General features: G+C 41.3%; 1 protein-coding gene across 2 annotated transcripts in view; it reads right to left on the bottom strand.

Annotated features, from left to right (window-relative positions):
* Positions 1–13,697, bottom strand: part of ARHGEF3 (Rho guanine nucleotide exchange factor 3) — a 286,293-nt gene that overhangs the window by 136,983 nt on the left and 135,613 nt on the right. For both annotated transcript variants that reach the window (XM_036266162.1, XM_036266163.1), the window contains one exon: positions 7,597–7,659. In XM_036266162.1, the coding sequence (XP_036122055.1) occupies positions 7,597–7,659 (63 nt within the window). The remainder of the gene's footprint in view (positions 1–7,596; positions 7,660–13,697) is intronic.

Raw genomic sequence — 13,697 nt, 5'->3', positions numbered from 1 at the left:
ACCTGAGGAGGTAAGTGGGATGGGGGGTGGTCAAGGGACTATTAGCTTTATCACTGTTGTTTGATTTTCCAAATATATGTATTTATTGATTTTTCAGAGAGAGAGGAAGGGAGAGAGAGAAACATCGATGTGAGAGAGAAACATCCATCGGCTGCCTCCCGCATGGCCGCCACCAGGAATAGAACAGGGACCTCTCAGTCCATAGGATGACGCTCAATCCACTGAGCCACACTGGCTGGGCTGATTTTTTTTTTAAATGATGGAAATATATGTAATGTTCGTGAGTAATTAAAAATAAATTTTTTTCCTTTTCAAAATACTCACTTTATATTTTATGTGAAAGTATTCAAACATAAATTACAGATATCATGACATTCTACCTCTTCAGAATTCATCTCTAAAAAATAAGGACATTTTTTTCTACCTAAAATTATTTTTCTAATAACAGAAGCAGCAGAAAGATCATCCACTAAACTCTTCAGGTGATTCAAGATATGTATTTCAAAAAGCCAAAATGGTCTCAGAGAAAAATCTAAACATCAAGTGTTGGGAATTGACTTAATGGTTATTGCCTGAAAACATCAATATTCCTGTCTCTTACTTCTATATAATGTTTTATATTCTTTCCTTTAAAACACTTACAACCTCATATACCAGGTCAAAGTCAATTATACTTGTATTTGTTTACTTCCGTCAGTTAAATTACTAAACTAATACAACACAAAGCTAATCATAACAGATGATCTTAACCAGGGATTCTTAGACCCCTAAAGAGTCCATGGATAAGTTCAGGACCTCTGTGAGCTTGGATGGAAAATAAATACATCTTTAGTTTCACGAAAACTGAAATTTAGCATTTCCTTCCAGTATGAATGGAGGCCGGCATTAACAGACTTGTGAATTTATCACCACAAAAATTACTATATTTTTTTAATGTTTTTATTGATTTTTTTTTTTTCAGAGAGAGAGGGGAAGGGAGAGAGAGATAAAAACATCAATGTAAGAGAAAGAAACATCAATCGGCTGCCTCCTGCACATCCCCACCGGGGATCGAGCCTGCAACCTGGGCATGTGCCCTGACTGGGAATCAAACTGGAACACTTCAGTCCATGGGACGACACTCAATCCACTGAGCCACACCAGCTGGGTGTCACTTTTTTTTTTAAATGAACATGGGTCAGTCTATCTATCTATCTATCTATCTATCTATCTATCTATCTATCTGTGATGTTTTCATTGAATACAAGTCTATATAATTCAGATATTCATGCTGTTTCCAGCTTTTGGCTACTACTAAAAACTGCTGGAATAAAACTCCTTGTATATGTCTCCTCATATATTCATATTTTTTAAAAATTTCACGATCAGTTCTGTTTATGAAACACTGGTGCCAACAGCAAGTACCCTCAAGTTTAGCCATAGGTTGATTTTTTATTATGAAACCAACAGCAACAGTAGCAGTACTTTTTGTGCTTACTATGGGACAGGTCCTGAATGTCTTACAGGAATTACACGTTTTAATCCTTACAGCTCTAAGGTGGGGCACTGTGAGGATTTCAGCTTACAGGTGAGGAAACTGAGGTTCAGAGTAGTGTTCAGTCTCTAGCTTCCAAAGTTTGCAGTTCTGATGACAAATTCAAACAAGCAGGTATTCCTGGAGCACAAGAACCCTCCTTTAGCATGGGCCCCATCCATGTCACTTTGAAGGGAAGCAGTAAATGATGGCTGACACTTTGTTACATCATTAACTTCTGAGAGTGTGTTCTGAAGCTCCTTGGAATTTCTTTGTCACCGTGTTTTTGAAGAGGTGGATCAAAGAAGAAAAAGATCACAGTGATTATTACAATCCACCACCTAATCAATTAGGGCAAAGGCAAGATGAAATGTGTCTATGTCAACAATGAGCAAATTTCCCACCAGAGATGGCAGCATGAGAACAACCTTGAACTTTAGCATAGGGTCTCTACTACCTTAGTCCCAAAGGATTTCACAGGCAGCAAGGGCAGATCATAAATCCAAATCAGAAAAAATGCCAACAGGTTAAATATAAGCATGTGCTAAGGAAGACCCAATCTCAGAGGCAGGCCTGGTCTCCTCGGTGATAAGAGCATTATTAAAATCCATGTAATTCATCAAGGCCTCATGCCGGCTGGGGCAAGGCTGCTCTGCCTAGTGAGCAAGTTCCAGAACAGACCAAGAAAAACAAAACCACAGAAACAGTATCTTTTGAAATGATCTGGACTCTGCTGAGCAGAGATAAACTAATCCTGCTGGTATTCTGTGTCTGGTTTAACACATCCTAGCTGAAACATCACTGGGCGTAATGGAGACAGGAAAGCTTTTCCCTTCTATATCAACACTGGTGATTTGACCATTCACACGACAGGCAAGTAATTGGAAAGCACAGTATGGAAATTTGGGGATGTATGTCATACACCTCAAAGGTGGTTTGCCAATCAGACCAGATGAATGTCCTATATATGTCATCCACTACCAAAAGCTATGGAGCCAAATGCTTTTTTCTCCTTCCTGTCCTGGAGGCGGTATGGGGAAGCAGTGGAATCCCACTATCCTGGGCTTGAATCTACAATAGGCCGGGACTGGGAGCAAAGTGCTGCTCTCTGAGCTTCAGTTCCCTCATCTTCAGAAAGGGTACGCTAACACCTATAGTCACAGGAGAGCTGTGAGAGCAAATGGATCTCATCCCACTACCAGTCATGGTGAGACCTGCTACCCTGGGAAAGCCCCACCAGCAAGTGACTGCCACCAGCCCCATCCCCACCAGGGGCGGCGGGAAGGATTCCTCCTAAAGAGGGAGGGTAGGCAAATGTTTCATGTAAAGTCATGGCATTTTTAAACCCATCCACAGGTTATAAAAATATCCATACCCTTTTAGCCAGGAAGTCCATATTTTATCCACCTTACCCTACTAATAAAAGATTACACAAAGGCACTCTAAAATGTCCATCAGTGTTACTGATAATAGAGAAAAGTTGTCACGTATCCAAGTATCCAATGAAGGACTGGTTAAATAAATTTGGTGCATCCATTTGACAATGTACTTTTTAAAAAAATATGTATTTATTTATTTATTTAATTTATTTGTTAATCCTCACCCAAGGATAGTTCCCCATTTATCTTCAGGTAGAGTGGGGGGGGGGGGGAGAGAGAGGGAGAGAGAAACATTGACGTAAGAGGGACACATCAACTGGCTGCCTCCCGCATGACCCCAACCAGGGCCAGGGACGAGCCGCAACTGAGGTACATGCCCTTGACCAGAATTAAACCTGCAACTCTCTGGTCTGCAGGCTGATGCTCCAACCACTGAGCCAAACTAGCCAGGGCTTGACAATAGACTTTATAGTTACTAAAAAAAAATGTTCTTGAAGACTATTCCAAGATATGGTAACATGATCTCAATAAGTAAATGAAAAATGCAAGAATAAACTGATATGTGTTATGACCCCAATTTTAAAAACGGTGTGCTTATATAAGCTTTAAAAGCTGGTTGAAAACATATATGCTATTTAGGGATACCTGTATGTAGTAAGTCCATAGACAGGCAAGGCAACAATAAACATTAAACTCGGCAGAGAAACGGGTTTGCAAGGGCCTTTGGCTTTGTTGTTAAGGGCATATACCTTCAATTGCACTGGTAGCTACATGGAATTTTGTATTATCTTTTACACTATTTTGTATGTCTGCGCTATTTCATCATGAAAAAAATTTAAAGTGAGTGTGTGCATAATGCCTAATACATCAAAATGCAGCTACTGCTTTGTGATGGGATTATTGGTGAATTCTGTTGTTCAAATTTTCCAATTTTTCTGCAAAGAACATACATTCCTTTTCATCTTTTACATTGTTTTTATCATTGGAAACTTTATACTCACCCCAGAACTCATTTGTTTTTGAGAAAGGATGCTTGGTGCTATGCAGTGCCCTCCTCCAGGGGTATACCTGGCTCTCCACCAAGGGCCTTTCCTGGGGCACCATGAACCCCAGCTCTTTACTCAAGTGTTTCTCATCCATTAGAATTTAAAGTAGAAAAGTGTTGTGGGGGTAGAAATGTACCTGAAATCATCCCACTCATATCCTCTGACGTGAGAGATTTGTAGGCGGCTGCTGGGAGCACTCTCTATTCTGCAAATTGTTTTCAAAAGTATAGGTTGCCTTTTTTTTATTTTTTCTCTGGAACAGTCTGTGTTCTATCCTGCCAGGAAGCTGGGGGCTCAGCCAGTGGATTGGGTAAGGTAGTGGGAAAAAATAGAGACCAATTATGTCATCAAATAGTGTGGACTCACCAGTCACAATTCATTTATCACCAAGTGCTGGGGGTAAAGGGTGGAAGGATGGTTCTTTGGAGATACGTCACTGTGCCTTAAGATCCTTCCAATATTTTTTTTAAGAGGAACTCTTAACATGGGGTCTTGGCTGGGCTCCATGGGGCCCACGAAATCACACGTCAATCTTGTAAAATTTCTGGAGCCCAGTGCTATTATCAGCTTCCCAAAGGAGTCTGTGATCTCCCAAACAATCAAGGACCCCATTCTGTAAGAATAAGCTCTTTTCTTAGCTTATCCACTCCTTTTTGGTCTCGAAGCCCAAGTTCAATAAGAGGATGGAGAGAGAAGTTTAGTAGGAAAACTCCCAGGCAGTTATCAGCATTGTCATCATCACTCGGGCAGCATGAGGGGCTCTAGGCGTCCTTTTTAATCAAAGGGGGGAAGATTTTGTCTGTGTTAACATTTCCCAATTCTATGTCACAGATATATTTCTTTAAAAGAGGTGTGTATGTTGAATTCCACATACACTGAAGGACTCACTGTTTTTCATTTTTAAAATTCATCAACTAATAACTATTTACCAAGAGCTCACTGTGTACGCAGCATTAAGCAGGGACTCAATAGAAACTTGATCACGATCCCCAAAAAACCTCTGTCCCCTCATCTAGCAACTTCTTGTTCAAAGATATCTGGTGAATGTCTTTCCACTTATTAAGTGGAATAAAAATTGAAAGTTACTAATGTTACTTTCCCAAACCCTCGCAGCCTCCAATATGAGTCATCCACTGGAACCCACCCCTTTTTCAGATACCACTTTCCACTACACATAGAAACAGGCTCAAAACAACTCTTCAGTAATGCTGCTGGTTAGTTAAGGGACTGTAACTCGACTGCAGATCACCATTTAAAATCACCGTTGAATAACCAACAAAGGCCATTTATTTATCAGAACAATTAATTTACTGGACTCTGATACTTATTTAGACATTGTTACCTTTATGGCAAAACATCTTCTCATAGTGACCTTACCCAGCACTTCATTCAATTCAACTCATCTCTCTACTGAGTGCCTGCTGGGTGCAGGGCACTGAAAATCAGTACCACCTCCTCTGTGGCCAGTCTCATGTGTCACACAGCCCGTCATCTCCATATGACAAGGACTGTCAGTAAACCTGCAAAACATCGATCTTCAGGTCCTCCAACAGCATCTAGGATTCTTCTAACTTTTACAATTATTATAATGATATGTGACACTATCTGGAGGAAACTCTACCCAAGCTCTGGAATCTGTTTGCTAAGATTCAGGAAAAATGCCAGGCAAATCAGAAAGGAGTGTGGCCATAGTGGAATCGTTAAGCATAAAAGTAGATTTATTTTTCATAAAAGTGTCTTTACTGTGACAAAACATGATATGAGATGGTTAAAAAGAGAGAGAGAGAGAAACCACAACTCATAATTGCAAATACTAATCTTTTCACACACAAGAGTTCAGTGGTTCTTTGATAAAAAGCTACTAGAAAAATGTTTCCCTAAACAATGAATACAGTTGAGGAAAAATGAATGATGAGGCATGATCTCAGAAATGACCCAGATTAAAATCTCGCCTAAATCACTACACCTCCCTGGGCTTCTATTTCTTCATCTGCAAAGTGAGGGAACAGGCTAAGGGCTACTTAAATTCTGAAAGCCAATAATTCTAAAAATTCCACAAAATTTAAAACATTCTAACATAAAAAAGAACTTGTTCCTGATAAGGGAAGTTCCATCGACTTCACTTGTCAATAATAAAACATACAGTGAGAGTAAAACCCAGAAGTACATCATCTCTTTGTCCTGTTACCATGGTAACCTAGTAAACTGGTCCAACTTCATCAATGATGGCCTAAAGACCGGAACAAACACCATATGGTGAAATAAAGATGTGGAAGTACATTAACTGAAATGACAGCTCAGGCTTACTCCACTGTGGCTGCTTGCATCACAGGAAACTATAATAATTAAAAATAACTAGCCCTGGCCGGTTTGGCTCAGCGGTTAGAGTGTTGGCCTGTGGTCCGGAGGGACTCAGGTTCGGTTCCCGCTAAGGGCATGTACCTCAGTTGCAGTTTGTCCCCGGCCCTGGTTGGGTTGTGCGGGTGGCAGTCACTTGATGTGTCCCTTTCATGTTGATGTTTCTCTCTCTCTCTCTCCCTTCCACTCTATCTGAACAACAAAATGGAAAAATGTCCTCAGGTGAGGATAAAAATAAAAATAAAAAAGCATTGATTATACTGGTAAATAAATGTTATCAGATCAGAACCCAATAATCCATTATTCTATGAAGATTAAAAAAGAAAGTTATCATCACCAGCATTCAACTACTATGTCACATAATAGCTTTTGCAAGCTCTTGCTTTTATATACATATACATATATATATATTTTTTAATCCTTACCTGATGATATTTTTCCATTTTTATTCAGATAGAGTAAGAGGGAGAGAGAGGAAGAGAGAAACATGGACATGAGAGGGACACAATGATTGGTTGCCTCCCGCGACCCCAACCGGGGTTGGGGACAAACTGCAACCGAGGTACGTGCCCTTGACCAGAAACGAACCCAAGACTCATTTGTCTGCGGGCCAATGCTCTAACCACTGAGCAAAACTGGGCAGGGCACAAACTTTTGCTTTAAAAGAAAAGCACGAGACTAACTTTGAGTGGTTGCCTACTCCATGCCAGGAATGTGCTTGGTATTCTCACTTTTATTGTTTTACTTGATCCTCACAAAAGTTTTGTTAAGTCTTTTCATCCCTGTTTTCCAGATGAAAAATCAGAGGAGAGGAAAGGTGTCACACAAGCGATGAGTGGAGAATCTTAATTCAAACTAAGATCTGTTGAATCCAAAGCCACTCACTCAGCCATGCTGCTAAAGGCATTTTCCGGTCTTTGGCCCCCCAGCTGCCTGAGTTGGGCCAACTTGCTAACTTCTCCAAAGGGGTACAGACACCTAGTCCATCTTCTAAAACTAGCTTCTAAAACAGCACGGTGGCCTTTTTCTAGATCCTACCCAGATCACTGAGTTCATAATTCATTTTGAGAGAAAAGACACGGCAATGAACAATATGGCTTGGAAGTTGAAGTTGGCCACACAGCTTTCTCCAGTCAAATTAAAATTTTTTGTTTGTTTGTTTGTTTAAAGAGTTTTCCTCCTGCTCACAACTTCCATAGTCAGATCCTAGAAGCCCACGTAATATGTACAGCATGTTCACAATTAGATTCAGAGATGAGAGGTGTTCCCATGGCAGGGCAGTAGGCAGGACTGTACTTACACTTATGTCGAGACTACAAAGGCTAACAGCATCTTCATCTTGGGTGCTCTGCTTTCGTTTTCGCTGCAAAACAAACAATAAAACAAATTTCAGATGTAAACAGATTATGGCTCTGATTAAAGAAAGAAAAAAGCAGTCAAGTAACACGTCCAATCCTTCTCATTTCTACCTTATTGCCCAAAACCTTTAAATAAACTACGTAAATGAACAGTTCTAAGGAAGTACGGGAAACTATAACACTCTAGGATAATTGGTTTGCATTATTATTTGTATCCATGCTGGTAAAACTCGTTTCTCTTTGTAATTCTTTTTTCCCCCCTAAATGTCTTTTAGAAATTTAGACACAAAATTCAGCTTCTGACTAACTTGGAAAAAAAACAAACTCAAAAGAAAATCTAATTCACTGAAAGATATTCCATTTTAGAGTTGTTTTGTACTTGGGTAATTTAAATTTGTTCTAAACCTCATCCAGGATCCTGATGTAACTGCAGAGCCAGAATGCTGAAACAAACCTTAGACACTGTCTCCACCTTCTTCTTTTGTAGCCATAAACAATGAGATTCAGAAAAGTAATTACTTGAACTGAAGAAAATTGTGTTTCAAATGAACTTATGACCAAGGAAATATGCCAGGTTAGATGTAGAAAAATATATTTTCCTCTTTATAAAAAGAACAGAAACTCTATCCACAAACCACAATAAAAGCTCATCAAAGATACATTCACCTCTCTTCTGCATCCCAGCTCAGCCAACCAGGCAAGTATTGCTTGAGTCCCTAATTTGTGACTTGCTGCCTCTCCCTATCCTACTTGGCAGAAAGCTACCAAAGGACCAGAACCACTGGCATGATGGTCAAGAGCCATCTGGCATCTTCAACCCCCAAAGAAGTCCACCCCTTCCTCCTCCTCTATCAGGCCCGGAGCTTGAACACTAGTAGAGATTGGAAAGCAATCCAATCCTTGTCTGTCCTTGTCTCTCTTACTGTAATTGTTCTAGTATTTATTCAATTCAACAAAGTCTTGTCAACAAAGATTTGTTAGGCAGCCACTGTGTGCCAAGATGTGTGTTTGTTCCTGGGTATGCCAAGATCAGCAACTCCCACGGTTAAGGAACTTATATTCACGTAGGAGGGACAGACTCTGATATGATTAACTATAATGCAGTAAGATCCAAACAGCCTAGGGAAAGTCACTTCACTTCTCTGAGTCACCCATTTGATTAGGCCACAAGGATGAAGAAGAGTTTGCCAGACAAAGATGAGGAGGGGACTGGGGCCTCCTGTTCCATAGCCAGCTACCTAGATATTCAAAATCCCAAAGGTGCACGTGGTTCTACCCAGAGCAGTGGAGTTCTACATCCTATATATCATTCCACTCAAGCAGTGGAGGGATTTAGAGTCCCAATGCCAAGAGCCAGGACACTAAATCAGCCATTCTGGGATGATGCTCAGGAATCCTGACCCCTATTGATTCACATCTAATTATAATTAAAAGTGGCACTGTGGCCTTGGCCGGTTTGGCTCAGCAGTTGGAGCATCGGCCCGTGGACCAAAGAATCTTGGGTTCAATTCCAGTCAAGGTCACGGTTGCGGTTTGGTACCGGGCCCTGGTAGGGGTCGTGAGGGAAGCAACCAATCGATGTGTCTCTCTCACATTGACATCTCCCCCCCCCCCATTCTATCTGAAGATAAATGAAAAAATATCCTCAGGTGAGGATTAAAAATAATAATAATAAAATAAAAGCAGCACTGTGGTATCAGTGAAGCCAATTCCCTGACTTACATGGTGACTTTCTGAGGCAAGAGGTTAAGTACAGTAATTAAGACTTCCCATTCTACAGGTAAATAAACTGAGGTCAGGGGAAATAAGCAATTTTCTCAAAGTTAAATACAACTACAATGTAACACTTCTGAATCCAGGATTCTAATTCCTGGCGCAAAACCCTTCACACACACTGTTTAAAGCATGTTTGGCAAGTAGGTTATGACTCGTCTGCCATCTGGGATGTCTGGTAGAGCTGTATTGAGAAGAATTACACAGCACAGCAATTGGGAGAAGGCTGCGACCAGTTAGTACTGGGGTGTAAGAGTGGGGATGCTGTGTTGGTGTCCTGTGGCCCAGGACAACCCGTGCCTTTCCTGAGTCCAGCTTCTCTTGTTTCAAGAGGCTACAGTATCATACCTGATATCCTGGGAATTGCCAAGAGGGGGCTGAGGCTCTTGGATGTTACCTGAAAAGTGGAAATAATGCCCACTACATCAGGCTGCTCTGAGGCTCACAGATGATTTGGGTATGGTTCCTGGAATGAATCCTGGCACATAGTAGGGCACAATATATGGTTATATATTACCCAAACTGTAAGCTACACAAACATATGCAACTACCTAGTACTGTCAGGTTACAGAACTTGATGCTGCTATAGTTCCATTCCTAGGGCTCAGTGATGTTGTCAACATGGCACATTAACAGTAGCCTGTTACCCTAAGAGGGGTAACAGGAGAGGGCATAATAAGAGGCTCTCTTCCTCACAGGCATGCAACCCTCTCCAGATCAACTCAACACACTACCCAGTGCTCAAACCCAGTCTCCTGGGTATCCCTAACCCCAGACACTTCTATGTGCCCCAAGTGTCAATTCCAGAAGACAAATGTCCTCTAGTGGCCTTTTTAATTAAGTCAGGCCAGTTAATCTGGCAGAGAATGATCTCCTTAAAAAACCCAAAAATGTCATGCAAAAAAAGCTGCATGGATTATGAAAGTGGAGTGTCTTTTCAATTTCCATGACCTAGGGTGGAGACTGACCACTGCCAGCAACAAAGGTAACCTGAAATTTAAACTCTGGCCCAAAGCAAAAATTTCACAAGGCATTGCTTAGTCATTTGTCCATTCACTCTATGTTTATCGAGCACTTTTGATGTGCAAAGCCCTGCTCTGAGTCCTGGGACACAGCAGAGAATGAGCCAGGCATGATTCCTGCCCACTAACTGGGAGTAAAAGAAAAAATAATAATAAATTCAATTATGATCTCCGCTGTGAATGAGTCAGATGAGGTATGAAAACAGGACTAGCAGGAGAGACCCATTTTATAAAGGTAATTTAATTCAATGTTTTGTTGTATGGTTTTTGGTTGACCTTCTCATGAGACAGAAGTCCATGAAGGCAGGACTTGGTCTGTAACCTGGTGTAGTGCCTGGTACATGGCTGACGCCCCTCAGAAGAATATTTCTTTATTTTTTTTTAATGCCCTTGGTCCTGCTCTCTTTGAGGTACTTGTCCTCTTCACTAATTTCCCAACTCCAGGAAGGACACAGGTGGAGAAAGTGGAAAGAAAAGGGTGCCCGTTCCAACAGCCCAGCCAGCGTAATCAACCCACGTGATGAAGAGCGTGCACGGGAAGCAGCCTCATGCTTGTGCTGAACATCCCACCCAGGAACTTCTAAAAGGGGAGCTCGTTCATGGCAATGATCTAAAGAACAAGTCATGGAATAAATCACCAGCAGGAAATTTAAGCCCTGGAGACACAAATGAGCATCTCAGAAAACAGAGGGTGTGACTAGATATGGCTCTACTTTGAATTTCACCAAAGTGAAGAGTAATGATAATACTCAGGCTGATAAGAATGGCAACTTTAGCCTATTCAACACACACTGCATATTGATCACAGAGCTAAATCCATATATGCATGATCTCATTTGATCCTCGTGATTACTCCATGTGGTAAGTAGGTATGAGTATTATATCCAGTTTATAAAGGAGGAGACAGAAACTCAGAGAGGGGAAGGGACTTTCCCAAAGTTCTACAACTGGCAAGTGGCAGAACCTGGATCTAAACATAGTTCTATCTGGTTTCAAGCTATGTCCTGTCCCAGAGTCTGGGAGAGCACTTCACACCTGCAGAGAAGATCTAAGAAAGTACTGAACATGGGGAATTTGGGAGGAAACTTCTTTATAAGTTTATTCTACTAGAGACTTGAAGACAGTATACCTATCTAGACTAGATAACATTCTGTGGTCCTAGCAAATGAGCCATTTCACTTTCCCTGTGCATCAGAAGCCATGCACAGCTTACCTGGGGGAGCTCCTGGGCAGGAAGGACACTGCATGTGAACAGTCTGCATTTATACACTTCGTTTCACAGGTTCTCAGCTAATTTGAGGAGTCACAGACCCACCCTGTTATTCTTGTCAAATTTACTAAAGCCAGTGTACAGTCCACTCCCTTTCAATCGTGAAAACAAAGTGCCTGGGGTGAGCCCAACAATTGTGCCTTAGTCTGTGCTCTCTGACTGGAGCATATAACTTTAAACCCCAGTGCTCTGTGTGGTAGGTCAATGAATAATTTCTCAATGAGTGACTAAAAGAATGAATAAAGGAGGCCAGTGTTCTTGGGGTGACACCCTTCCCTTCCGCTAACCACCTGGCTGCCAAAATTAAATCAAAACCTCAAAAGCAAAATCACTGAAGGCTGAAATTCTTCAACCTCAAATTTCCTTGGAGACTCAAAACCTGCAAGTTTAAGCTAAAGTTCTTGCTTTTCAAATAAGAAAGAGCATTTTCCTTACCAGTGGGGGCATTTATTTTCCTTAAAATACACAGACAGGTTAAAAGAAATCACGGCTGTTCAGACATTGGTCCAAGTGGGACATTTGTGATTTCCACTCCTCCAATGAGAAGGAATGTCAAATCTGTTCAAGGGGGAGGCAAATCCATGACCAGGGCATCTATCCATACACTGTCTTGAGCAAGAGCATGGGGACTCAGCCTCTGTGCTGTAGGAGCAAGGAATCCAAGAATGACAATACCTCACCTGAAATCAAACAGTCAGCTGAACCAAATCATAAACTATATGGGCACCTGAGCCTTTTGTCTGAACACTGAGGTGCCTCTCTAGGGCAGAAGGAAAGGCAGTTATAGAGGAGAATTTATGAAAACAAAGGGACTGAATGTACTGTCTGATTCCTTAGCCTTGCCAGTTACATATCTGATGAAGACAATTTCTGGGTTCTAATAAAACCCTCTCATGCTTCTTGAATAAAAAAAAACAAAAAACAACCAGGAGGCCTTTTGTTCATTTGCAACAGAGCAAAGCCCTTTGTATATTCAGATGTGAGATCTGATGGAGGTATAGGTGTCTCTGAATGGATCAGGTGAACTCTGTCTGGGACTCATTACTGGTGACTCCATCCTGCTGTCTCAACTTTAAGCCTTCACCTGTCGTCTTCCTTCCAACCCACTTTCACCATGTGTCCCTGTTCCCGGGGACACTTTATGGCTGTCTTCTCTTAGGCCTGGCTACCTTCTGATAGCACAGGGCAGACCTCTAAATCTCATTAGTAAAAGGCCCATGAACAACTGCTCTTTCCATTGTTCTGGGTGAGGCTGTCTGTGAAGAACGCTGACCCTAATCTCAGCTGATCAGTTTTCAGAAGAGCTGGCCCTGGTCCAAACCTGAATACCTTATCCTTACTGGGCTCAGTTTCCATTCTCTCTAGATCCAAATCTTGGAATCCTTTGAGATTTAGTCCTAGAATTAAAGGAGAATCACCTGGTGCCATCCAACAGACAAGTGGAAGAACTGGGGATCTGCAATGAGCCAAACAATGCAGCTGAAAGGACTGGTGCGTTTAAGCTTCTCTTCAGCCCAGTGTAAGTAAGCATTGTGTTCATTTTACAGAGGGCAATCAAGCTCAAAGGCTTTAGTGACTTGCTCAAGGTCACAAACTTAGTAAATGCTGGAGAGGGGATTTTTGTTTAGGCCAGCCTGATTCCCAAACCACTCACCTTTCTGCCACACAATGCTATTTCTCCCTTTATATTGTTTTAAAACAATGTATATTTTATTTAAATAATTAAAATAAAGTAAATGTCAATATTTGTTTAAAATCATGTGTTTGACAACAGTATAAAAAGGCTCAGGATGTATTTACCTACATACTTCAAGGAAATTAAGAGCATAAATGAGACAGACCTGAGTTCAAAACCCAGCTCCATGATTTGTGACTTGGTGTGACCTTGAGCAAGCTACTTTTTTATCCCTTCATTCACTCAACAATTAGTAACTGAGGATCTACAATGGGCCAGGTTGTAGGTGTGTGGCATGTATGT

Source organism: Molossus molossus, unplaced genomic scaffold (genome assembly GCF_014108415.1).
Source record: "Molossus molossus isolate mMolMol1 unplaced genomic scaffold, mMolMol1.p scaffold_m16_p_18, whole genome shotgun sequence".
In the NCBI taxonomy this organism is placed as follows: domain Eukaryota; kingdom Metazoa; phylum Chordata; class Mammalia; order Chiroptera; family Molossidae; genus Molossus; species Molossus molossus.
Note: the sequence above shows the minus strand (reverse complement) of the source record. Positions and strands in the feature narration are given on the sequence as shown.